General features: G+C 39.7%; 1 protein-coding gene across 1 annotated transcript in view; it reads left to right on the top strand.

Moving 5' to 3' along the window:
* Positions 1 to 26,166, top strand: part of COL11A2 (collagen type XI alpha 2 chain) — a 133,561-nt gene that overhangs the window by 57,132 nt on the left and 50,263 nt on the right. Inside the window, exons 5-22 of the mRNA XM_018558117.1 lie at positions 1,001 to 1,132; positions 6,073 to 6,189; positions 11,243 to 11,389; positions 11,811 to 11,999; positions 13,007 to 13,066; positions 14,555 to 14,596; positions 15,376 to 15,438; positions 15,553 to 15,627; positions 15,824 to 15,910; positions 16,000 to 16,056; positions 16,579 to 16,632; positions 18,685 to 18,738; positions 19,878 to 19,931; positions 20,031 to 20,084; positions 21,668 to 21,721; positions 21,811 to 21,855; positions 25,983 to 26,036; positions 26,122 to 26,166. Coding sequence (XP_018413619.1) covers positions 1,001 to 1,132; positions 6,073 to 6,189; positions 11,243 to 11,389; positions 11,811 to 11,999; positions 13,007 to 13,066; positions 14,555 to 14,596; positions 15,376 to 15,438; positions 15,553 to 15,627; positions 15,824 to 15,910; positions 16,000 to 16,056; positions 16,579 to 16,632; positions 18,685 to 18,738; positions 19,878 to 19,931; positions 20,031 to 20,084; positions 21,668 to 21,721; positions 21,811 to 21,855; positions 25,983 to 26,036; positions 26,122 to 26,166 — 1,383 coding nt within the window. The remainder of the gene's footprint in view (positions 1 to 1,000; positions 1,133 to 6,072; positions 6,190 to 11,242; positions 11,390 to 11,810; positions 12,000 to 13,006; positions 13,067 to 14,554; positions 14,597 to 15,375; positions 15,439 to 15,552; positions 15,628 to 15,823; positions 15,911 to 15,999; positions 16,057 to 16,578; positions 16,633 to 18,684; positions 18,739 to 19,877; positions 19,932 to 20,030; positions 20,085 to 21,667; positions 21,722 to 21,810; positions 21,856 to 25,982; positions 26,037 to 26,121) is intronic.

The raw sequence follows: 26,166 nt of genomic DNA, 5'->3' as shown, positions 1-26,166 counted from the left end.
GGGGGGGGGGAAGCTGCCGCTTGTTTTGTACAAGTGATCTCGGCAATGTTGCCGAGATTACTTGTATGCAGCCTGCATACAGGGGGCCGAATTGACGAACCTGGCCTTGGGGCAGCAGAGAGAGTAAATCCGGCCCTGCTGGTAGAGATGCTGTTTATTATTGTTTCTGGTTTCTTAATGAGATCTTACATGGTATAGTAATGTTTTGCACCTGGAAGACAAATCCCTGATCAGTTTTAAAAGGAAATGCCTGTGAGATGATATAACAGTCATGGTTGGCTATTATTAGTCTCTACACTTAACTATTGTAGCTGTAATACCATCAAAACAGCAAAAAAGATCTGTATCAACCACTGTGGGGGTCATGGCAGTGCTGCTACTCAAAATTCTAAATATAACCAGTAGAAGGTGGTTGTCCTTAATAATTTGTGTAGCTACTGCTTGTCTATGGTGTCCCAAATTTGCAAATAACTTTTGCAGTATACGGAAATGTCCAACAAACTCATTATTAATAGAAGCAAATGTTGCGGTTAGTTTCTGTGACTGCAACACACAATTAGGGCAATATGAAGGAATAATCTATGAAGTATAGAGAAGACACCAAGCTGCTTTGCTGTGTAAACCTTGCTCACTTTAAAAAGCCTGGTGTGGCTGTTAGGACTTGAACCCATGGAGAAGCTTGCGTTGAAAAATTGGAGCAAACCAAAATTGAGCAAGAGGTCAGAAAACACTGGGAAAATTGTATCATTTTTTAAATGAAGCCCACGGATGGTTGCACAAAATCTTAACACCAAAGAGAACCCAAAAAAGTCCACTGGGGTGTGTCTAAGTAGTTCTCCTTATGAAGGGCCTGTTCCCTGACCTTCTGGCTGCAAGGTTCCTGACTGGGGCAGAGCACTCTGGTGACATGTTCTTCTTCTGAAAGATATAACATTCATATTGTATGACCTGTGATGTCATTTCCTGCAGTGTGACAGTCTTCTGATGTTCTCTTCTCCAGGGTGACATTCAGCAACTACTTGTGGCAAGCAATGCCCAGGCAGCTTACGACTACTGTGAACACTACAGTCCGGACTGCGACTCTGCACTGCTGAACACGCCGCAAGCCCAGGACCCCAATACCAGGCAAGATGTGAGTATGGGGGAGTCTATGGGTGATCGGGTGCCCTCTGCAGTTTTGTAGGATTCAGGATCTATATCATATCCTCTGTCACACACCCATTCCATTAAAATGTCAGATATTGGGAAAACCCAAAGGGATTATCACCGTCAGAAGACTTTAATATGTAACTTCTACCTGCTTGTATTTTTCTTTCAGGAAGGCCTTTATATCAGCCAGCCAGAGATTGTATCTTGGATACTATAGAGGTTAGCCAGTTATAAGTACACATCAGCTATGTGGATGAGCGATGTCAATGGAAATTCATTGATAGAATACATGATAGAATCCAACTGAAATTATAGGCAGATCTCAGCTGCTCCTGTAGAATTAGAGAGTGACCCCCCACCCCTTCCATCATCCCAGGTTTCCCTTCAACATAATGGACAGCCTCGTGGTCCAGAAGGGTCTTGGGGAAATGGGAAGAGGTGGAGCTAAACATGGCCTTTAATTAACATTTGCAGCTGTATTTGTCTTCGGTGGTGGTTTTGACATTGATTTTCTCTAGAGACAACCTCTGCTTTTTGCATTTTCCATCATTTGCTCATTTTAAATTGTCCAGGATTGTGACAGGTTCACATCAACAGCATGGTATGGATAGTGTAAAGGTAGAAATCACAGGCTAGAATATGGAAATCTGTTCAGTACAAATTGCAGGAACGTATATACCAACTGACAAGGTCAAGCTGAGGGTTGTATACCTTTGTAAAGCTGGTCATGGCTGGCCCAGTAACAGATTCCCTAAATACCCAATGTATGTCTTATTTTGAATGAATTGGTATCATTATTACTTACCCCGCTGGCTATCTCTCACTGAAAGTCAACAGCTATAAGACACCTTCCTGTCCTGGATAACCGGTTACCACGATGGGATGTGATAGGACAAGGACGTCAAATTATAAAATTAATTCGACTTTACACTAACGCTCTTAGCTGGAGTTGGGCTTTAAATGCTAAAATTTAGTATAATTCCAAACCATTCATTTTCCACCAATATAAATAGTTCAGTTACCTAAGGTCTGGGGTGTGTTGTATGTAATATCATATTGCTGCCCAGTACAGAGGAGAAGTTCAGTGTGTGGAATATGTCATTTGGGAGAACAGATTTGTGATGACACTAAATAATATTTCCCCGTATTCCAAGTTCCAGCAAGCTAGCACAGAGGTAACAATATTAAGGGAAATAACGATAGACACTCAATATGTATTCTGGGACTTCTTTTGCTTTAACCAAAGTCACGTAGACCGACAAAATTAGGAAAAGGTGAAAAATTTTACAACAAAACATATTTATGATTATTTTCCCTGCACTATACATACTCTGACTTACTTTTTATAACCTTTATATGAATATTATTTCTACCAATTAAGGACTTGTTCACACTCACCTATAAGAGCATCCATCCCAAGAAATTAAAATTGTATATCTTGTACTCTTTAGGCTTAACTTGGAAATTGGAATTCCAACCTAGACTTTTCAATTTTATTTAGTTTTTGGACAGCCTGGGGAAGGCATATAAACCCTGTCAGCTTGCGACAGCTCAAACTAAAGTAAAAACAAGGTGCTGGATATGAATATTCGATCGGTTCATCAGATCACTTGGCTCTGGGGACACCCATTGACAGAGGGGAGAGGATCTAGAAATGAGAATCGACGTGTCTAATCAGAGCGCCAAACAACTTCCAAGAGTCTGAAACCTTTCATGGTAAAATTGTTAAAATTGTAAAATCTAATTTCCAAAATTGTGCAACAATTTGACCATTAAATATTTTGGACTCTTGGACATTGTTTTTTTGCTCTCTTTAGGCTGTTTACAGCTGTCTGTGTACGCTTTCAGGAGTTTAACACTCATTTTCTAACCTGATGATTGGTACCATACGGATAGATGGCAAACAAAAAAAATCACTTGTGTCAGTAGTATGAGAAAGGGTCAGAATCTCCTTCTTTTATTTTTATTGTGGCCGGTCCCCTTGTTGATGAGATCATGTCCTGTGTTAGTGGTGTCACCAGGACATGATGGGCAATGAGTCCCCCCAGGGGACAGGAACACAGAATCATAGAGTGATGGCGAAAAAAGACAAAGTGGTCCATCAAGTCTAACCCTTTTTTTAGGTTTTTTTTTCCTTCTATAATCTTTTGTTTGAGTCTAGATCTTCATTTATCCCAAACATGTTAACATTGCACTGTTGACTGACTCCTTCTTCTGGAAGTCTACTACAAGCATCAGCTACTGTTAAAGAATACTTTCTAAGGCTAGAATTGAACTTTCCTCCTGCTAGTTTTCAGGTCATATCACTGAGTTCTTGATCTTAGCTTCGTATGTTGACCTGCCGATGATGCCACAACGACGCAGCTGCCCGCACATCACCCCAAGCCGCCGTCCGCGTCACGAGGGCATCACAATCCAGGTCTGTAATCCTTCTGCAATTGGCCCAGTGCCGCCCTCGGCGAATCTGCCGCTCCAGGCAAACGCCTTGTTTGCCTCGCCGCAGATACGCCCCTGTTCATGTATTGCAAGGTTTTAGTCATGTCTCCTTTTCCTTCTTTTCTCAAGAGAGCAATCAAAACCTTATAGAGGTTCTAGACCATTTCCTGTTTATGCTACTAAAAAAAATGTATTTTATTTGTCATGGGGGTTTTCCTCAATTGAGAATATTTTATTTTACCATTTGTCCCAGTAGCACCAGTCATCAGGACAGGAGGTCAGGGGAACTCTCATCAATAGATCATGAAACATTAAAACATTACTAGTCTACTGACATAAGTGAAAATAGAGTTACTTATATTATGAGAAGAGGATTTGTGCCACATTTGGGGCCTAAGAGGTCCCCTTCTTTAAGGCAACAGTAACAAACAGCAGCAAGGGACACGAGCTTCACAGATCCCCCCACCGCCTCCAGAAATGCCCACATGTACTGTAAGCAAACAATCAAAGCTCTCAACATTAACAATTAAACTACATGAGGGTGTTTCTAGAGGTGGGTAGATCTTTGACTGAACTTTAAACCTCGCGTGTGTTTCTGTTGTTTGTCACTGTTGTCTTGATGAAGAGGTCCTTTGAGGCCCCATAACATTGTACTATGGCCTCGTGACAATAAAAGTCAACCTATTTTCACTAATATCAGCGTGCTGGTGACACTTTGCAATCATCACGTTCTGTTCTCTAATGCCGCCATCCATTGGTCTGCCACTACAGCACCCGCCAAACTAAGGCTAATACACTTGAAGGAGTGCACTGGATTGCTTGACCTCCTCCGTGAGACACAAACAGATATAATAAGCTCACAGAGGTTCCAATCCTTCCTCAATCTATCCACAAGTATGTAAAAAATAGATTCAATTTTCAAGAGTAACAAACAAAAATAGCAATAGGGACAAACAAGTGTGGAGAAAACTAGACCAAATGGGGTTGATTTATCAAAAGGTAAATAGTCTGTTCACTAAAGTTGTACTAAAGGCAAGATAACTTTATCTTAGTTTATTGAATGAGGTGAATCTCTGCTGACTTCCATCATCCAATCATGTCCCAGCAAAAACATTTTTTTCAATCTTCCTTGTACGTGATTGGGTATCCTTTGCAAAGTGAGTGTTCACCACATTCAACAAGCGAAGGGAAAATTCTCCTGCAAAGTGCAAATTGCAAAGTGAACAGCCGATTTGCCTTCAGTAAATCATCTCCGATGTGCATACATTCTGGTAAAGACCAATGGTCACCATTGCTTCTCATCCCTCGCTCACAAGCACTGCTCATGTGTGCTCACTAGTGTGAACAACTCCTTTTTGGGATTTCTGTGGCATTCGCTACTATTTATATCCAGTTGCAGATATTATGTTGATGTCATTGTTGTAATGGAAATATGCAATGATGTGATAATATTACTTTTCCACAAGAACATGTCTCTACCTCCAGCCACCCTACCGCCCGCTCAATCTGCTTTCTTTTTGTTTTTTGCTCAAAGTAACTTAATTGTTTTAACTGTGTTAAGAGATTGAGTAAGATTGAACCGTCTGTGATCTTATCGAAGTGGGCCGTGGAACATGTAACAGAGCTGCGGGGGGAAAAACATAGTAAATGTGAAGCCCCCTCAATACAGGCAGAGGCTCTTCCACTTTATCTGAAACAAACAAAAATCAGGCTTTTTACCAAAAAAAAGGTTTGTGAATGATGAATGTGCCACGGCTTTACCTTCCCTATAGATCAATCTCTTAACTGGGGGTTATTTACAAAGACTCACAGAGAGCATAAGGCTTCATTCACATGAGAAACGTCCGGAACATACAGCTCCATGCTGCGTGTACGGCCATATCGGGCAGTTCCCGGGAAGGACAGGTGCTGCGTGTGATTAGTACGCAGCCCCCGTCCTTCTCTATGAGAGTACGCAGCCGTACACCGCCCTACGCTCACCTCAAGTGCAGATCCTTACGGGATCGGGTGTCCCGGCTCGGACGCAGGCAGGATCCATTCTGTCAGCGTACAAGTACATACAGCCTCACCCGAACGGACATGCAGGGCGGGTGAGCGTAGGGCCGCTTACTCCCATAGAGAAGGACAGGGGATGCGTACTAATCACCCGCAGCACCTGTCCTTCCCGGAAGCTGCCCGATCCGGCCGTGCACACAGCACAGAGCTGTACCTGCCAGCCTTTTCGCGTGTGAATGAGGCCTTTAGTCTATGAAATGCAAAATGTGTGATATTAGGAGCATCCCTCAAAAAAACAACCGAAGTCACAGATATTTATTTTTAATCCAAATGTGTCTTTGCACAAAATTCTAATTGAAAGAAAACAAAGAAAGGTTTAGAAAGGCTCCATTGAAATTGCAGCGCGTGAGTCTTTGTAAATCACCCCCCATGGAATGGCGCTATTATCTTCTCTCTGTGCTTAACATCCTTTCCCCCTCCTGCCACATGTAGTATACAGAGGAAGAGGTGGAGTATTACGAGTATCCATACTATTATGACAATAAGGAGGAAGGGACGCCTAACCCACCTACCGAAATCAGTGCCCCCGAGGGGGACACAGTGGAGAAGGTAACCAGTGGATGTGTCAGTCAGTGCATCCTGGTGTTGTGTGTCACTCCATCTCATCCCATCTGCCGTGTTTTATTGTCAACTGGAGGCTGCCCAGCCAGGAGGAAGGGGTTTAGTTCCAGCGTTTAGGGAAAGAAAAAGTCAATTTGTTACATTTCTGCAAAGGTTAAAAATTGTTTTGACATTTTTACCCTGCCCAAAACGACTTGCTCGGAAGGTTTGACCTTTTCAGCAAGTCTGTCAGAGGTTTGTTTCTTATATAAGACATATATATATAAATGATATAATCATTTATCATTTATAATAATATTCCCCGCCTCTTACATTTTTTAAAAACTATGTTACATAGATTTATTGATAATAATAACATTCCTGCACATTTAATTGTTTATTTTATTCTTCTTAATCTATAAATAACTATGGCCATGCATTCATTCACCTATTCTTTCACTGACATTTTCCAACTCTTTCATTATAAATAGTTATGACACATGTCCTGTTTAATTCATTCATACTTCCTATTTATTCCTTATTCAATGTGACACCTATGTTAATTGATTTGTAGCTAACTTTATATTTGTATTTCCTTTTTCATTTATAATGATTCTAAATCTGTTGTTATTATAATAATTAAATCTTGTTTATAAAAAGATTTAAAATATATAACAAAACAAATTCATGATTTTTAACAAATTAAAACATTATTAAAACAGAATGAAATTGACTTGAATTATTGTTACTATAATAATAAAAACAGATTTATAATCATTATAATAAAATAGGAAACAGAAATTAAAAGGTAGATATTAATTAATTAACAATTATGATAATAATGAATTTTCTTATTTTGCATTCATTCATCTATCTACTCACAGTCTTTCTCTTTATTCAAATAATTAACAAAGTAATTACTTTATTGCCTTTATTAACAAATATGTAATTTGTGCTCATTTATTTATTCATATTTCCTGCATTATAGTTGAATACATCTAATATAAATGTAATACATATTAATTCATTAATTCACTCATTTATTCATTCCATCTTCCATCTTTCATTCCTATTTCTTGTCTCCTTTTATTTGTTTACATTAATTTAATTAATCATAATTATATTTTATTACTCTGCTACCACTCCATTATCACATCTGTATTCATTTATCCATTCATTAATTTGTTCGTTTTTCCTGTATCCACATTTATTAATAATTATGACATCCATATGTAACAACTTACATATTTATTTCCCTTTTATCTATCATAGTAACTATTTTATATATAATTGTATATTTTTTACATGTAGTAAATTATTATCCACGTGATGCACTCCATATATCCTAATGTAGTTACATTTTGCATTAATTTAGTCATTAATGCTTCGTATATGAACATTTGCATTTATAGTGCAGAATATTGATTACACCAACCATCTGGTGTTGGAAGAAATTTTTGTAGTAATTCTTTGAGTGGGATGAAGAGAAGTCCCCTTACTTTTCCTTACACCTAGTTTCTGCATATGAAGGTCATCTGGTCATGACGTGTGGTATTCATACCTGTTTCTCTCTCTCTTTCTCTCCAACCCGCCTTTGTCTGTGTATGACTCCCATTCCATTATTACCACCTGCCCTGAAAATAAAACAATGCCCTCCCTACTATCTTATCTGCCACGGCTACTGGCAGAAAAACAAAGCCAAAAATCACAAGCCACCAGCCAAGTCGAAGCCAAGGGTGCCTCCTCCTGCCAAGAGTACCGACAAGTCGAAAAACGGTGTTGCAGGCAAGGCCCCCGCCAAGCGAAATGCCCCTGTGAAAAAATCTGTGGGCAAGGCCAAGCCCAAGAAAAGATTCGCTGGTGCCAAGAGGAGGAACGTGGGCAATAGCTACCAGCAGGTAGAGAAAAAAATTCAAGTATGCAGATCCCATTGGCGTGATCTGACATACATGACCTCCCTCTGCCCCACAACACTCCCATCATCCCATGACCTGATTACAGGGGGGATATGGGCAATCCACTTAGAGATGTTGTTTGTGTGTATCAAGGGTATACATTCATTACATATTCATTCTTTCATTTATTTGTGTATTCATTCATTCATTCAATCTATCTTTCATTCCTATTTTCTGTCTCCTTTCATTTGTTTAAATTACTTTATTTAACTGATAAAATATTTTATGAATTCATTACTTTCCATTATGACATCTGAATTCACTTATTCATTCATTTATTCAATATTCCTTTATCCACATTTACTGGTAATTATGACATTTAACAACTTATATGTTTATTTATTTCCCTTTTATCTATTATAATTATTATATATAGTTATATATTTTGTACTCCTTTATTCACAGTTTCTAAAATACTTTATTATCTAAAAAATGTTCGGCGGTACTTCTTTTCACCTGACCTTTTAGTCTTACGATTAGCTGAGAGTCTGGTCTATGGTGTCCATGTTAGGACATCCTTCCGAAATACATAATTCATTTTTCTAACGCCCCTTATTTCAAAGCCTCCAACTTTTTTTTTTTTACAGACTTTAAACTATTGATCACCTTATATACTGCTCTTCCCCCCATGAATTATTAATTGTGCTGGCTACAGGAGAGAGAAATATTACATTAAAAGAATGTCCTAATATGAACTTTATAGGACCAGATCTCAACTGAGAGTCAAGCCAACTCGTTCTCTAGGTAGAGTTTGTTTTATAAAAATAACCAGCTATAAAAAATAAAATATATTTTATATGTTTATTTTTTAATATTTTATATATATAATTTCCTAACTTCAAACTGATAAAAAAGGATATTAATCCATTACAACTTACAGTATCATTAATTGATTTTGCAATTATTAATATGTACATTTTATCTTTTAATGTATTCATTTATCTAAAAAGATAAATGAAAGAATACTTTGCATTGATTCATCCACATTTTAAATACATTTAAATGTATTTTTGTATTAATATCATACATAAATTAAATTATTAAATTATTAAATCCTTTAGTTAACGTTAAAGTAAATTTCATTAATGAGTATTAATATTCACATTTTCCCATTTTTATTGTATTCCTATTTATAAATTAGGCATTTAATCAGATGTTAGAGTATATTAATAGCAATGTTTTCTGGTTCTCATTTATTAATAACTAGAGCATGGATTTTTTTAAACTAATTAATTTGATATTTTCATTTTACTTGTTGTTTATACCTTTTTGTTTGTTTGTAAATGCATTTCTGCATGTTAGAATGCAAACTGTACATCGATTCATGAACCCAAACATGTTCTGCATCCGCTGAATGTTTGATTTTGATAGACTTTGATAGATAGAGTTTTTAATTTAAGCATTTTTTTTCTTCCGAACACACTAAAATATTTATTTTCTGTTGGTAAATTATGCATCATCTGTTAAGTTGCTTTGTTGCATGTAGTTGTTTCTTGGGCTCAGTTTACCTGTGTGTCCCGTTTCCTTCATGTGTGCTCTAGGCTTGGGATTAACCCAATAGTAAATAACTTTTTATGCTTAGAATTCATAAATATCATGGAGAAAGAAGATGGGGTTATGTAATCAGGAGCTACGTGACACCAGTAACATCCAATTTGAGAATATTTTCTTGAAAGTCCTAACTATATTCAATTATTTGCAGTACCTTTGTTTGTGATTCTGAAATTTAGCTTCTGTAACTATTTTATTTTTATTTTTTTAGATTTTTTTAGCGGTATAGTGCAGAATATTGCTTGAACCAACCTTCTGATGTTGGTAAAAATTCTTGTAGTAATTGTTTGAATGGGATAAAGAGAAGTCCCCTTACTTTTCCTTGCTGGGCGACACCTAGTTTCCTTTGAACATTGTCTGGTCATGACGTGTTGTATTCATGCCTGTTTCTCTCTTTCTCTCCAACTCATTTTTGTCTGTGTATCGCTCGTTCTCCATTATTACCACCTGCCCTGAATATAAAACAATGCCCTCCCTACTATCTTATCTGCCACGGCTACTGGCAGAAAAACAAAGCAAAAAATAGCAAGCCAACAGCCAAGCCGAAGCCAAAGGTGCCTCCTCCTGCCAAGAGTACCGGCAAGTCGAAAAACGGTGTTGCGGGCAAGGCCCCCGCCAAGCGAAACACCCCTGTGAAAAATACTGTGGGCAAGGCCCAGCCCAAGAAACAATTCGCTGGCGCCAAGAGGAAGAACGTGGGCAATAGTTACCAGCAGGTAGAGAAAAATCAAAGTATGCAGATCCCAGTGGCGTGATCTGACATACATGACCTCCCTCTGCCCCACAACACTCCCATCATCCCATGACCTGATTACAGGGGGGATATGGGCAATCCACTTGGAGATGTTGTTTGTGTGTGTCCATGTTATGCAACTTGTTAGTGATGCCTGCTCTATGCTTATTGTTTCATGCTTGGGGGCTCATTCATTGTTGTTCATGCAAAAGAAGAGACCTCTGTTCATACACAGAACAGTTTATTTTACACATTGTTAGTCTAAATTCATATAAACATTGATAAACATGAAAAACAATTTATCCAATGGACTAGCCACTGTTGATCACTTTTAGGTTGACTTTGCTTGTATTATACTCATCAATGTATATGCCATGTTCTGTGTTTTCAGAGGTCTCTCTTTTGCTGTTTGTGTAACTGTTCTGTTACTTTAAATGAATGATTGCAATGCCCCTGTGCACCCATTCCTTAATGGGTGGTCATCACATGAAAAGATTCACCACGGGGTTCATCATCTCAAAGTCCTGATATGTTTTGCTGATAATGACCCCTCTAAGTGAATCAGTGATGAGAAGTTGACTTTATTGTCCTCGAGTAAGAGAGGCGTAAGTTTATAATATACTAATGCTTGCAATTTTCTCTTGTTCCCTTTTCCGTTTTGATCTTCCCCTTAAATCTGAACAACTTTGCCATTTTCACTTGCTTGTTCCTTTCAAACTATGTCTTTCTCCAAATTATCTTCGCTCCAACTTTCTGTTGCTGTTTCTTCATGCTTTCGCTCCTCTTTGCATCTTCAACTTTCTGATTCTCTGTGGTTATCAAGGACCCTGCCCCTCCTTCTGAACCTATCATGACCCCTGAACCCGCCTTGTTAGAGCAAAGCCTTGATTACACTGTATCACCATACGAAGAGGAGGCTTATGGGGCTTGGGAGGAAGAGCCCACGCCTGAAACTAAACCTGATCCACAGGTAACCATTAACTTTTCCATCAAACGTCACTTAATCACACAATAGGGTAGAGGCTTGACAAAAAATTCCCCAACCTATCATTATGAACTTTGGCCTTTAAAATGGAAAACACTTTTGAAGAACCTGTCATTGTTTGAGGTTGGGTTACTGCCCATTTTTATACTTTTGGAGCTATGGCCTACTACTCCTCCTCACAATCTCATGAATTGAGCACCTCTATATCAGAAGAACCACCATGACAAATTTGACTTTTAATGCCTATTTTGATTTTATTCCCTAAAACTCCCCATTCTGTGTAAGGCATGGGCCACATGTTTATACTTTTTATCTATATTCACTACTTATCACTAGATCCTTTTGTACCTCCTCTTGTTACTCTCTCCATTATCTTTATTCTTGACTTATTTGCCCCCCTTGGAAGGAAAAGGAACAACCTCCTTCTACAGATGTCAAAGGTAGCGATTCCTTCACAGCGGAGTATGTAACCGGAGAGGAGGAAAATCCAACTGTCGGTCTGGACTATGAGTATGTGTACAAGGATTATCATGAGGGCTCGGAGAGTTCACAACTTGGCCCAGTCCTCTCTGCAGAGACTCCTGAGAGTGGAGGTGTAAGTCTCACTGTGTAGTGTCCTTTAAACTGAGTGCAGTGGGTTCTACAAACCCTGTGAGACTCTGAGCAAAATAAAAGAAACATCTTTTTTTTTTACATTCTGCCCTCCTCTCTGGTCCTCGTGTCCTTTCCTTGTGTCAACTCTCCATGTCAGTCCCCTTTGTCTTGTTCATCATTATTCCTTTGTCCAGTATCTTTGTTCATTCATGTTGCTCCTTTTTGTTCATCTCCTTGTTTATATCTCACCTCCCACAATTTTTCTGTTGTTGTTGTTGACCATACTTTTTATACTGTGCGTGTCTACATGTTCTTCTGGATGGATGCTTTTGGTGTCCTCCTGTTTGGACTTTCTTTTGTCTCCCATCTGTTGTCCTCTGCTGCTTTTCCTTACTTGTCATCTCCACTTTGTTGCTCAGATTTGTATTATGAGTGTTGCTGTGATATAACATTCTATTATGGGATGTCAGAAAATAAGCAATCCAGTTGGAGCCCTGGGTGACCAAAGGATGTCATGTTGCTCAATGTCACCTTGATCACCGGAGTCCATTATGGATTCATTCTGACCCTCGCTTATGGCATCATAGAATTCTCAACCTGCTCTGGAATTATATGATCCTTTCACAGTGTGTTTCAGTGCCTCAAGCAATGCAGCTTTGCTGATGAAATTTCACACTGATAGCACTACTGCGCCCCTGTATAATTTGAGGGCCACAGTTTGAAGTAGTATTGTGTTGACTGTCTCCATTATAGTTTAGCATTATCAGAATACAAATTTATAGCATGTAATATTAACATATATAATGGCTAAACCAAGGATTGCTATTTGGTATTGACCAAAACTGCTCTTATTTTTAGGAAATTAAGGAAGTATAACACAACATTAGATTTAGTTTTTATATTTGCACTTGCGTGCTTTGTGTTAAATGTAAGTAGAGATAATGGACTTTAATGTCTGAGTGATTCTAAATATCTGCATCTTTGTGGTTATATGTGTGCTACCCTCAGGCCATCAGCGGGCCCCGTGGGGTGAAAGGAGATAAAGGAGAACCTGCTGTCATAGAGTCAGTAAGTAAAGTAATTTATACAATGCAAAGATAATGTCTAAAACCAAAAATAAGCAGTCCCAACTCTACTGGTCTCAGTACAAAGCTTTATGGTTGCTCAAAATGACTATTGGGAATCCTTATATTTGGTCAGCAAGAGATCTGGGGGGTGATTTACTAACCTTAACGCACACACGCACCAGGTGCGTGTGCATTTTTACACAGCAAAACGTATTTATCAACCAAACACGAGCAACGTGTCACATTTTCACGCCGTTATGGTGCGTTTTTATGTATTTACGTACGTGCGCGTCATGTAGCATGCGCCACAGGCTACACGCCGCTCTAATAGCGGCATGCAAGTCTCTAAAAGCATATTTCCACTAATGCCATATAAGGAAAAATCATGCACATGATGCATATATAATGCTGCTTCACAGTTTAGACAAAAATGGTTAGCTCATGCATTTACATTCCTGCATTCATCAACGCAAGCAACACAACGTAGAGCTAATTTACACAACATCACCTCGCAAATCATGCAGGGCTTTGCACAACACACCTGCTGGGTGTGTACACACTACAAAGGTGTCTAGATTCCACCAATAGATCATGCTGGGAGGGAACACACTACAGAGGTGTATACTTGTTCGTGGCGTGTTTATAAGGTTAGTAAATCAACCCCATGATATTGTTATTTAAAATACAAGTCAATAATTGAAATATCAGGTTTTTGTAGACATCCCTTGTTGTTGCTGCCATACTTAGTTGTTTTAAATGGTCAGTCCACCCAATTATTTTTAGGTTTATATTAGATGCTGGAGAGATAAACCACCTGACAGTCTCTTATATGTCCTGGGGACTCTCTGTTAGTCAGATCTTTGCATTGGAATTCGGTGGCCTGCATACATGCTGTGGCAGTTATAAGGCACTTCCATCTCATTTATATTATGGGGAATGCAATGTAACAGTTGGAGTTGAAACATGCGTTGGTAGGTGGGAACACTCAAAATCCCAGGTGGACAAGGGTTCCCCATTTGGTTCCCCATGGTCCCTGTGTGTGTTGTAAAGTAGTCACCTCTCCAAACTCGCTCCCGTGATGGACTACAATCTCATGTTTAGTTTACTAATTTGTATTGAGATTGTAGTCTATCATGGGAGCATGCTTGGGGCGGTGACTACTTTACAACACACAGGGATCATGTGGAACACAAGTAGCCACCCTCCAGAAGGAAGGACAGTGTCATCACCAATTCAGAGATGATTGGAGGATCTACAGCCGAGTGATACACAAATAAGATACATTTTTGTTAAAATTTAAGGTACTTGATTGTATGTTTAAGATTTAATTCCTGAGTTTAGTGTCACTTCAGGTAAACCTACAATGTCCAGTTTTCAGAATAAAGGTTTTCCTAACAATGACTTATTTGCTCATGTTCACCATTTTATAACAGTAATAGCTGATATATGAAATGATAAATGAGTGACAATTCGCTTTCTTCTTTTACAGGGAATGCTGGTTGAAGGTCCACCAGGACCAGAAGGGCCCGCTGTAAGTATTATTTTATTATATCTCTGTCTCAGATGATTTGCTTTTTTTTTTTTTTTTAAGCTGATAGTATTACATTACAGAGTCTATGACACAGAAAACCTAAAGGAGAAGACCATGTTCACTTTGCAAGTAAATTTTCATCTAGCTCAGTGAATTTTGGGAAGCTGAGCTGACTTCTATTATCCAATCACATGCAAGCAAAAGTACTGTTTTTTTAAATTTTGCTTGCAGGTGATTTTATGCAATGTGAATTTTCACCAGATTCATTAAGCTGGTGAACATTCTCCTGCAAATTGAAAATTCCCTTTGCAAAGTGCACATGATCATTTGCTTTAGTAATCAGGGTCTCTGTCTGCTCTGAGCACACTGCTATACGCTGTAGACCTTGGGGATATATAGTAGGTATAGGTTGCTGCATTTGTCTTTGGTGCCTTTAATGTTAGCCATCTTTTTGAAATGATATTCTCTGTCCTTGCATCGTGTTTTTATTACCTTCTAAAGTAAAAAACACAAAAACATGCATAACATTAAAGACTATAAAATATACGCAGAAACTGGAAAAACACACATTCCAAAATTGCTGTGTAAGTCGGAATTTTTTTTTATCACCATGCTTAAGACTCTCTGAAAATCTCAAACAAATATATGTCCACATAGACAAATGCTCTGCCTAGTGAATGTCACAAAAGTCCACAAAAGTCCAGATGGGAATCAACAGGTAAACTATAGTAATGAAACTGTTGAAAGTTATTTATTCATTTGCTTTGTGTCATTTGTAGGGGTATTCAGGTCCCCCTGGAACACAAGGCCATCCTGGACCTGTTGGTGACCCTGGAGAGAGGGTAGGAAATTCAGATTTGAATGAGAGTTTGGAAATAATCCTGTGCACTTCTTCAACTCCTCCTGCCATCAGAGCACAATCATTTATTTCTGATAAACTTTTTTTACACTTTTAGGGTACCCCAGGTCGGCCTGGTCTCTCTGGAGCCAACGGGTTGCCTGGACCACCTGGTAGCTCTGTTATGCTTCCGGTAAGTCTTTTGGTTGAAAACTATAAGTTGGAAAAAGTTACGCTTTCCGTTAGTTTTGTCTGGAGCTGGACTTTATTCATCTAAACTATTAAAACCATTGTTCTAACAGAATATGTTGATCTAATACAATACAATCGCAATGTTGTACCACACCAAACCTTAGCTCATGATTTTGCCTTCCAACCACTCTCCACAGTTCCGATTTGGAAGCAGCGGTGGTGACAAAGGCCCTGTAGTGGCCGCACAGGAAGCTCAAGCAGCAGCTATATTACAGCAGGCCAGAGTAAGTCATGAACATCCCAAGACTAGTTTGTTTTTCCTGTATCTGATTTTGTAATATGTCATCTCTTTGTCACATTTTGTCGTTGACAGCTGGCTTTACGTGGGGCCCCAGGACCAATGGGTTACACTGGAAGATCTGGACCTTTGGTAAACAACTCTACTGCAACATATATATTGTTTAAGTTCTAGAACGGGCAGCACAATAATTGGCTTAAACCTATGGAATTCTTGGCTCATTGACTCTCTAGTCACCAATTTATTGTGCTAGGTTGAGGGCAATGACAACCATTTTTTTGGAATATCAGTTGGTTAACTGGATTCCAACCCATTGGCAATACTGCATATGAATGAATGTAGTAGGGACATGGAATCGCCTTGGGTGGGTGGGATTGATGTGAGTGGTCTATGTACTTTGGGTGTGTAGCCTAATTAGTCAGTCTACCTATGTGTTGGATGGATAATCCAACAGTCAGAACTTCCTGTTATAAATTTAAATTATTGCCATGCACTACCCATCACCCAATATGGCCCAGAAATTGTACTTTGTATAGATGTGCAACTAATGATCTCTTATAGGTCTCTATGTGAATGACACGAAGAGCTGCCAGATCAGAGTTTAATGCATCTTTTCCTGATTTTTCCTGACAAGAGTCTGGTTTGTGATTTCAGGGTCCACCAGGAAGTCCTGGAACAAAGGGGGAAGGTGGAGATCTTGGTCCTCAGGTAATTAAGTAAGCACATACACATTGTTTTCTAACCCACACACACTTTAAATGCGCATCCATTGCACAACACAGAAGCACAGCTTCTAAGACACTGTCTAATTATACCACTTACTGAAATGTCATAAGAATTGGAGGATTGTAAAGAAGACACCAAAATCAATAAGGATGAAAGTTTAAAAGTGATATAGTTAAAATAAAACGGAAAAGAGCGTTGCAAAGGAGATACCAATTGCCTAATAAGCCCAGACGGTGGTTTCAAACTCAGGTGGTTTCATAGAGGGCGACCGGCCTGGTACTGCTTTACTAACTCTTTGAAAAATCAAAGAGAGTCTGACTCAGTTTTCGTAGATGACTATTTATAAATAAGCATATTTCACCTCATCCTTGGAATTTGTCTGTGAAATAGGTAAATTACACAGAGGATAAAGATACGGGGTGACTAGGTGAAGGATCTCTGAAGAGGCAACAGGGTGAGGTGTCTGAGGGGCAAGGAATGGGCAAGATTTTGAAGCACTAATGTTAGGATAGATGGTTGTAGATGCAGAGAGGAAATATAAGTTAGTCTATTATGTATTATTAGTAAGATGAATTTCAAAGCTGATTATATCAATGTAATTTTTAGTATTGATTCCCAATCTTACATGCTTGCTGTACAATTTCAGTAACTGTATTACTAATATGGATTTGTAGAGTCTCCCTCTAGTGTCTGTATTGCACTTCACGGACATTGCCCACTTGAGTAGCAACTGCTGAGACATGAAAAGTTTGAGTAACATTTTGCTTTGCCCATGCCAACCAATGAACTTCAAACCCGTCTTTTCAGCGGTTCAGATTTGAAAATAAATCCAGAAAGCAAGTTTTCATGGCAGCAAGAGAATATGATTTTTGTGCTCACTGTAAAACCATTGATTTGAAGAGCTCATTGAGGGACACATACCTCTGGGGTGTAAGCCTTGCATTTAGCACTATGCTGTGTCCCCCCCAATGAACATTTGAAGAAATGTTACCTTTAGCAGACGTTTTGTACATCAGGCCCTTCGGCAATTTATAGAATACAACTACTTCTATGTGCACACTGCAATGTTTTCAGTATGCCTGCTGCCCTCTTTCCTGCCAGAGCATCCCAGGTTGCTAAGGGCCAGGCGGGGAGGTGTGTAAGGGCCAAGAAGTAACACTGGGGCCATTATAGAATACGACTTCCAGTAGCTCATAGGTAAGAATGCTTTTAATACATTGTAGTAGAAATATAAAGTGAATGAGTTATAATGTTCTCAAGGCTACAGACTAGTCAAGCCCCATAAATACTTAACATTTCAGGTTAGCTGCAAGTTGGCATAGTACTCAGCATGGCCGTACCTTTAATGAGGCATCCTAAGACTGTTGCCTCAGACGGCATGTTTTTGGGTCACGTAGGGGGGCATCAGACAGAGCGTCATGGCCGCGGCATGGCCTCTCTGCTGCATAATGTTTGCAGTGTGCCTGCCGTCCCCTTTTCGACCAGAGCGTTCCAGGAGCCGAGTGGGTACATGTGTAAGGGCGAGGAGGACATTGTCACTCAACCACCACTACCAGCTGTCTCAGGTGACAAAAAGGCTAGGGATTACTCTGGTACTCCGAAAAGTCATTATTTCCTTTTTACGGGTTTATCTTGTTCTGTAAAAGTTGTAATATTCTGATTGGCTAGAAGCCAAGAAAGCTCCAGTGCTCTGACTGGCTATTGATTGGTCTATCTCTTCATTCCAGTATCCTAGGATTGGCTACATCTTGGTAGAACCTGTCACTATTTTCACTAGGAGTTTAGGGCATTTAGATATTTTTGGGAAATGGTAAAAGAAGATGCCGGATTGTACTACTCCCCTAAAAATCACAGATCACTTGAGGAGCATAGAAGGAGATCACTTGCATGGGCATAGCTGAGGAAACATTATAATTCTTGTAGGGTCAGAACTTGTATACACATACACTACTGAAGAAAGAGTAACGAAACAAAAAAGTAAAATAGAAGAAATTTAATTATTAATTTCTATCTTCCATTTTTAACTTGTACTAGGGGCCAAGAGGACCACAGGGCTTGTCCGGACCTCCAGGAAAAGCAGGAAGACGAGTAAATATCCATCTTATTTGATCACCTACTGTTGATATTGTTAATAAGAAATGTACTTCAAAATAGTCTTGTATAGTTTGTGATGAGACTATGGCAAGACACATAGAAAAATTGAGGATTCAAGTCCTGTGTGACGGCGCTCTCCTGAGGGATGGGGTTGTTTTTTGTTTTTTTGTTTTTTGTTTCTGACTTACTCAGAACTTTTGATTGGGTGGGGGCTTTGTGGAGGAGGATGGTGTTGAGATGGGGGTGGCGTGCGGCTTCAGTTCAAAATGGACCGGGGTGTCCACTTGGTAAGGGTGCAAAACAGAAAAAACAAAGTCTGAGGCGCAACTGCCTTTAGGGTTGAATAGGTGAGGGTATGGCAGGGGTTAAATGGGCTGGGGCATGCAGGTTAAATGCTGCCCGAGAAGCAGTTTCGTAGATGTTTATCCCTCCGTAATGTGATCAATATCAGGGGTGGATGGAGAAATAAAAACAAAAAACAAAAGAGGTGCACATGAAAATGGAGGCAAGTTGAACGGTGTGTGTGGTGCATATATCAACTCACCGCGAGGTTCTTGGGGAAGTGTTGTCATCGACGACGGGGTTCCTGTTGGAGGCAGCGTCCGGCGGTCTCTTCTGGGACTGGGTGCAGGGATTCAGATGCCGGGTCGGGGTGCGATTCTATCGGATGCCTGTGTGTGGGACGTGCTGCTGGGCTGCTGGACTGCTGGGCTGGGTTGCGATGACTCGGGTCACGTTGTTTCGGCGGAGCTGGAGCGTCTGGTCTGGTGGCGGCTGGTGGACGTCAACCACGTCCTGTGTTTGAGGAAAATCTGGTACGCTGGCGGGTGGGGGACGCCGATCACGTCCTGTGTTGGATACGGAGCTTGCGGTGCGGGCAGTGGCTCTCTGTACGAGGTGGCTGAGTGATGAGGTGCGCAGGCGCCGCCGAGCGACGGCGGTCGTGTTGGTCCAAAAATGGATAGGACGCTTGTGGTAGTCTAGGCAACGCGTTTCGAAGATCACGTCTTCTTTATCAAGCCCGGGTAGGGATGGCAAGACACAGCAGGGGCTCAACAAACTAAGAAGACTTCTGTTCTAGTGAATAGTACTTTCTTCAGGTTCTAATACACTTTAACATGTTCTTGTCCTAGGGTCGCTCTGGTGCTGATGGGGCTCGTGGTCTGCCTGGTGAATTTGGCAGCAAGGTAAACCCTTGACTTTCATAATACTTTATTATTATTGTTGTTATTATTATTATTATTATTATGTCATGTTATTTACATTTTCCTCGGTTTTCTTGATAGGGTGACAGGGGGTTCGATGGACTGCCTGGATTGCCAGGAGAGAAAGGCAACCGGGTAAGTAAATGATATAATTCCATTTTTATTATTCTTTATAATGTAAATTGACACATTTCAGAAACAGACAGAGGGGCATATTTAGGTCCTAATACCATTTTCACTATGACAGGTGCAAATAAATAACAGGGACATAGCAATAATAGAATATAATTCGTTGCAACTTTTTCAATCCATTTTCAACCTGACAATGCAGAATTATATTTTTAATTTTTTTTAATTTTTGATTTATGTACACAATCGTTAATGTTAAGAATGGATGAAGGCAGGGCAGGCTTTAGGGAGCAGCAATTATGCACCTGTCTTACTCTGTATTCTGATGTTCCCTGTGCTGTGCCAACGTTTTGGTACCCATGAATACTAGATGTAAATACCAATGCATTCTCTCCATTCGACACTTCTCTGGGCGTGGTACCCCGTATGGAATATAGAATGCCATGGTATCTGGAGCGGCAATGCAGAATGGCAATTCTTTTTAATTTAGCAGAATACAGTATAACGCTTACCGACCATTGGGTGCACAATAGCAAGGCACAATCCAGTACAATGATGATGGGACAGAAGTAGTCCTATTTGCTTAGACTTGTGATGATCCCTCTTAGTTTTACAGATAAAGTTTTGGAAGACATTGATCCAACTAACATACAAATATAATATTTTGGTATCAGGGCTTTCATGCGGTACTTTTTAATGCAATTACTTTGGTGCTGAAAACGAATACGAATGCTAAATTATCCCTAAAAATAAAGCACACACCTATCATTCCCCTACTTGAACACATAACCTTATCCCTAAGATGAGCCAATAACGCATAACATCCACTCATCAATGACCCTTAACCTTTAACTTTAATTCTTGCTATGTGTGTTCCAAGTCAATAACTCCAACAGTACTGATCCAAAAGTTCAGCATAGCAGGGAGCCAGCACTTACAAACAGAAGTCAATAGCGGCCTCATATTTCTCACATAACAAGTTTACTTTAACCTGCAATTACCCGCTCACCCATAGGCCGGCTATTAACCTAACCTCTATTCTAAGCCTTAACCCCTACAGCAGAGCACTTACCTTATCCTGTTCCTGAAGTAGCTGCATTGAAAACCAACAAGTCTGTGCCACATTGCCACAATAATCCGATCCCAGTAAAAACAAATGACCTGAAAATGCCCATAAGGCCACCCATTAATTGTTTTCAGATTGCTCAATGCTGACATGATGCACTCACCTAACACTAAAAACTGGCTCATTCATTTGGCTTTGTTTTTTCTTTTAATTTAGGCCTCAAGCCAGGCTGCTTCAACTTATATAGGCTGAATTGTGTCAGATAAAATGTGATTGGATTGAAACAAAACCATGCAAAAGTTTTGATTGTGAAATAGCTCACCCAGATGTGTAGGTGATCACTCTGGTATTGTCCTATGGATGTCTGGAATGGTGACCACCAGTTGGATAACTGTATCATCTCAATTTGTCTGTACATTTTCATTCTCACTAATTGTAGTTTTGTTGGTATCATGTTTTCTCTTGGATAATTATCAGTTTTTCATTTGTTTTAAGACATTAACATGAACATATTTCACCATAGGGAGATTCTGGAACTCAGGGTCCTCTGGGTCCACCAGGAGAAGATGGAGAGAGGGTAAGTACCATGTGAAAAAGGTTACTTCATTGGGGAGATTCAGCTCCGTGTCAGATCAAAGTTTCATTCCCTATTTTATTTTCTTGTAGGGAAGTGATGGAGAGGTCGGACCCCGTGGACTTCCCGGTGAACCAGTAAGAATTTTTTTTTATTTCTTAGAACTTTTTATGCTCAACTCCACCTAGCCCTAATTCTCCGTGCCATTGCCATTCATCAAACTATACATGGAACTTTGCGCTATTGTGTATGGGAATTATGCAAACTTTACTTAATACATCACAACTGAGCATTACTTGTAATAAACTGAAGTTACTAAATGAGTACAAATAACCTCAATAAACAGTGATAACTGTTAGTGTGGAGATCAGTCGTATTCCATGCATGCTCTATAATTCTGATACAGTAAAGTCCTTATGGAACAATAGTATTCATAAAAAGGGCAGCTCATGCTGGAAGTAGACCTTTGAGGACTGTTACAAAGCAACTATAGTTTTACCACTTCTCCCTGTTGCCAGTACTAGCTGGGCGATTTGTTATCATGTTACTATCCATCTGAAATTTGCCAAAAACTTGTAGTGATACTCTGTGGGCTTTGCAACATACAATAGGTTAAATGACGTAATCTATTGTTAAAGTGCCTGGGACTGCTTGCAGCTTTTGCTGTTTAAGTTGTCAGTGACAGAAGCCACCTAATTAACAATTCTTAGCAAAATATCATAACGGTGACAAGAGGGAAGCAGCATGTGTTAGGTACATGGTACAGGTACTGTAATTTTGTATTGCTGTGTCATAGAAGGCTTTCTCAGGATAAGGTTTGATTGAAGCAGATGTTGAGGCACTATCATTTGAATGCCTTATTTTATTTTTCCATTTTTGAATTGGGATATAATACAGTCTTGGACAATTGGTCCAATAAAGGGTACAATATAATCCTGGAAAACAGGTCCAGTAGAGAGTATGATACAGTCTTGGACAAAGAGTCCAGTAAAGGGTACAATACAATCCTGGAGAACTGGTCCAGTAAAGGGTACAATACTATCCCGGACAACCAGTTCAGTAAAGGGAACAATACAATCCTGGAGAACTGATCCAGTAAAGAGTATGGTACAGTCTTGGACAACCGGTCCAGTAAAGAATCCAATCCAATCCTGGGCAACTCTTCCAGTAAAGAGGTACAATAGAATCCTAGATAACCAGTTCAGTAAAGGGTACAATACAATCCTGGACATCTGGTCCAGTAAAGGGTACAATACAATCCTGGACATCTGGTCCAGTAAAGGGTACAATACAATCCCGGACATATGGTCCAGTAAAGAGTACAATACAATACAAAGAATGGATCTTTGATGAGCCTCCAAACACGGAAAAACAGATCTTCACTGTGGACCTGCAATGAAGGACATGTCCACTTGTTTATGCTGTTTATGTGTGTTGGGTTGTCATTTAGAATGGCAGCACAATGGACTACACATGTACTGCTTATTGTGGGACTTGCATTAATACAAATCATAATGAGCATTTCTGTACTACTGTACTGTTTTACATTTGCACAAAGTGTTTGTATAAACATCATAAAAATGCTTACAGGAGGGTAGGGCAAAGTAATAACCTCATCAGTGTGCTGCTACTCATTCCCTGTCCAGTCATAGGCCTGGCCAGGTCAGGTCCTGGAACAGGCTGTATTGCTCATCTGCAGTGTAGTTTGCAGTGGAGGTCCAGGACTTGGATGTGTATTCTGGTAAAGATGTTTGACGATCACAGGAGTGTTTTGGTAGTTAAACAATTCACATATATTACAATCTTGTGTAGTTGTGTGTCTGGAGTACAGCTTTAGGGCTATACAGACAAACACAAACATAGATTTTCCACACCAGAATTCCAGGTCCACCTTACTGCCATGTCAGTTACCAAGCCAAGCGGTTTTATATTCTTCCAGCGGGTTCTCTATGGAATAAACACATTGTAGGGAAGCCAGCCATGAGGAGGTGACTCCCTTATTGTATCATTGTGGTAGGAAGAGACACAGACCACTCTGGGGAAATCTCACTTTTGGAATCTCTCAGATATACAAGAAGTCAACTCTCCAAAACTGAAATATCAGATTGACTTTACTTCATTCTAGATCACCAGCGCACCCCCCTCTCTCCAAAATGAGGGGAACTCCCCTCTATAACAGGCATCACTAGACCAAGTGCCCTTACTGGAAGATTTCCCATTAACTTCTGTTGCACCAGAACATTTGGGATTTTACCATAATTTTTGTTTCAATGAAGGAAAATTGAGGTTTGTTGGACACATAGAGGAGTGAATATCGCAGCAGAGACATAGACACACGACAATACAAACATGCCAGGGATTCTAACCCTTCCATGCTATATGCAAAACAAAAGAAAACGTTTACCTAGAAATACACTGTAAAGTAGAACTATGATCATATGAATATTTACATATTCTTGACACATTAAAAAACCTTTACAACTATGACCTCTATTGTTTTAGGCAATGTGGAGTAATTCATCTTTAAGGTTTACAATAGAAAGTACTTTTAGTTTCAGTTCAACAGCTCAGTTTATTCTGCTCCAGACTTCTAATCTGTAAACATAGAGAAAGGTTACAAGAAAAAGGGAGAGCAGAGTGTTGACACCCAACTTGAAGTAATTCACTGCTTCTCTGAGCATAAATTGCTCCACAGTGCCTGCAGCTACAGAGGTCAGTGAGGCATTGTTTAAAGAATAAGTGAACTTATTATTTTTGCCCCCCTCCCCTGCCCTAATAGGTCCCACCCTTCTCCTCCCAAGATGTATGCAAAGATCCGACACCCACAGCCTCCTGTGTTTGTTGACATCTGGAGCCACAAGGCTCCTCTCTCCTGGCCATGCCTGGATGGTAGAGTGTCTATGGGGCTCGTCTCCTGGCCAACAGACAGAGGTTTTTTTTATGGGGCTCCAGTATACAGGCCAGGCCAAGAGAGAGAGGACTAGTGGCGCAGGATGTAGATAATTCACGAAGGTCATAATTAAGGGCAACAACTTTTCTCTTTAAAGCAGAACTCTAAGCAGATATAAAATATATCAATGTGGCTCTTTATTAAGTGATATATTATTAAATTAATTTTTTTAAATACAAGCAATGTAAGTATCTGCATTCGACTTGGCATCAGCATCTTGCAGTCCATGTATAGCAGAGCTGGAGTATTAGAGGAAGAAACAATACAAGGAGCCAATTAGTTCATGTGCTGACAAGAAGCATGCTGATAGCAGGAGAACGCAAAGTGACAGAGAGATCAGCTTATTACTGTGCTGCTTCTCCTTTCAATCTCCAGTAACAGACTAGGGAAAGTTCTGGACAAGCCGGGCTCAAGGAAAGTGAGTTAAATGATGCTGGCCATCAGACTGAGGACAAAAAAAGTACTGTAGGGGAAATCTCTGGATTAAAGCAATATATTTCAGAGAAAGCTTGTTTTGTTATTTTATCTTTTGATGGGCTATTCATTTTATCTTGTTATTTTTGGGTGGAGTTTTGCTTTAAGCCACGCTTCCTTAAAACATGTTACTTGGTCTGTTCTGTTATTCCTGCGCGTCCCTACTGAATAGAAATAGGATGGTCTTCCCTCAAGAGCAAAATCTCTCCCCACAATATATATACCGGTATATATATATATGTTTAGGACAATCACAGAGGTATTTAGACCTGATAGATGGAATCCAATGATTGTTACATACCCATCACAATATATTAACAGTTTTGTTAATAGTTACATACTGTAGTTACGTATTAGTATTAGTATTTAAGGTTGAAAAAACACTCAGGTCCATCCAGTTCAACCTTTGTGTGTGTGTGTGTCTCTTGTGCGTGCGTGTGTGTATAAGAGTTCCTGCATGGTCTAGTATTTAAGAGTACCTGTACCCCTGTATGTTACGGTCTCTTAGGATGGTATCTAATTGATTTTTGAACGAATCAATATTCTTTGCAGATACCACTTGTTGTGGCAAAGAGTTCAAAATTATAACCACTCTGACAGAGAAGATGCCCCTACGCCCCTTTGTGGATAAATCTTTTCTCCACCAATTTTAGGTGGTGGCCTCTAGTCCTGGTTACGGAGTTTACAGTAAAAAGTTTATTGCATATGTTGCCCTCACCACTAAACATTTTGTACAACAAAATCATGTCCCCTCTTAACCTCCTCACTTCCAGCGTGAACAAGTTTAAATTTAGCAACCTCGTCTATATATTAAACATTTGTCTCTCCATGTTTTCTTAGGGAGTCCGGGGACTGCTTGGACCTAAAGGCCCACCTGGCAACCCAGGCTCAAATGTGAGTATTCTCCATACATTAAATTCTACTTGTAATAGTGTGCAGACTGCTTAGCCAGATAACATTGTTTTCCATGTCTCTACAGGGAGTAAGAGGTATGGACGGGCCAGTGGGACAGAAGGGAAATCTG

This window comes from Nanorana parkeri, unplaced genomic scaffold (assembly GCF_000935625.1).
Source record: "Nanorana parkeri isolate BGI_ZX_2015 unplaced genomic scaffold, ASM93562v1 scaffold321, whole genome shotgun sequence".
Taxonomy (NCBI): domain Eukaryota; kingdom Metazoa; phylum Chordata; class Amphibia; order Anura; family Dicroglossidae; genus Nanorana; species Nanorana parkeri.
This window is presented reverse-complemented; position numbering and strand designations above follow the sequence as displayed.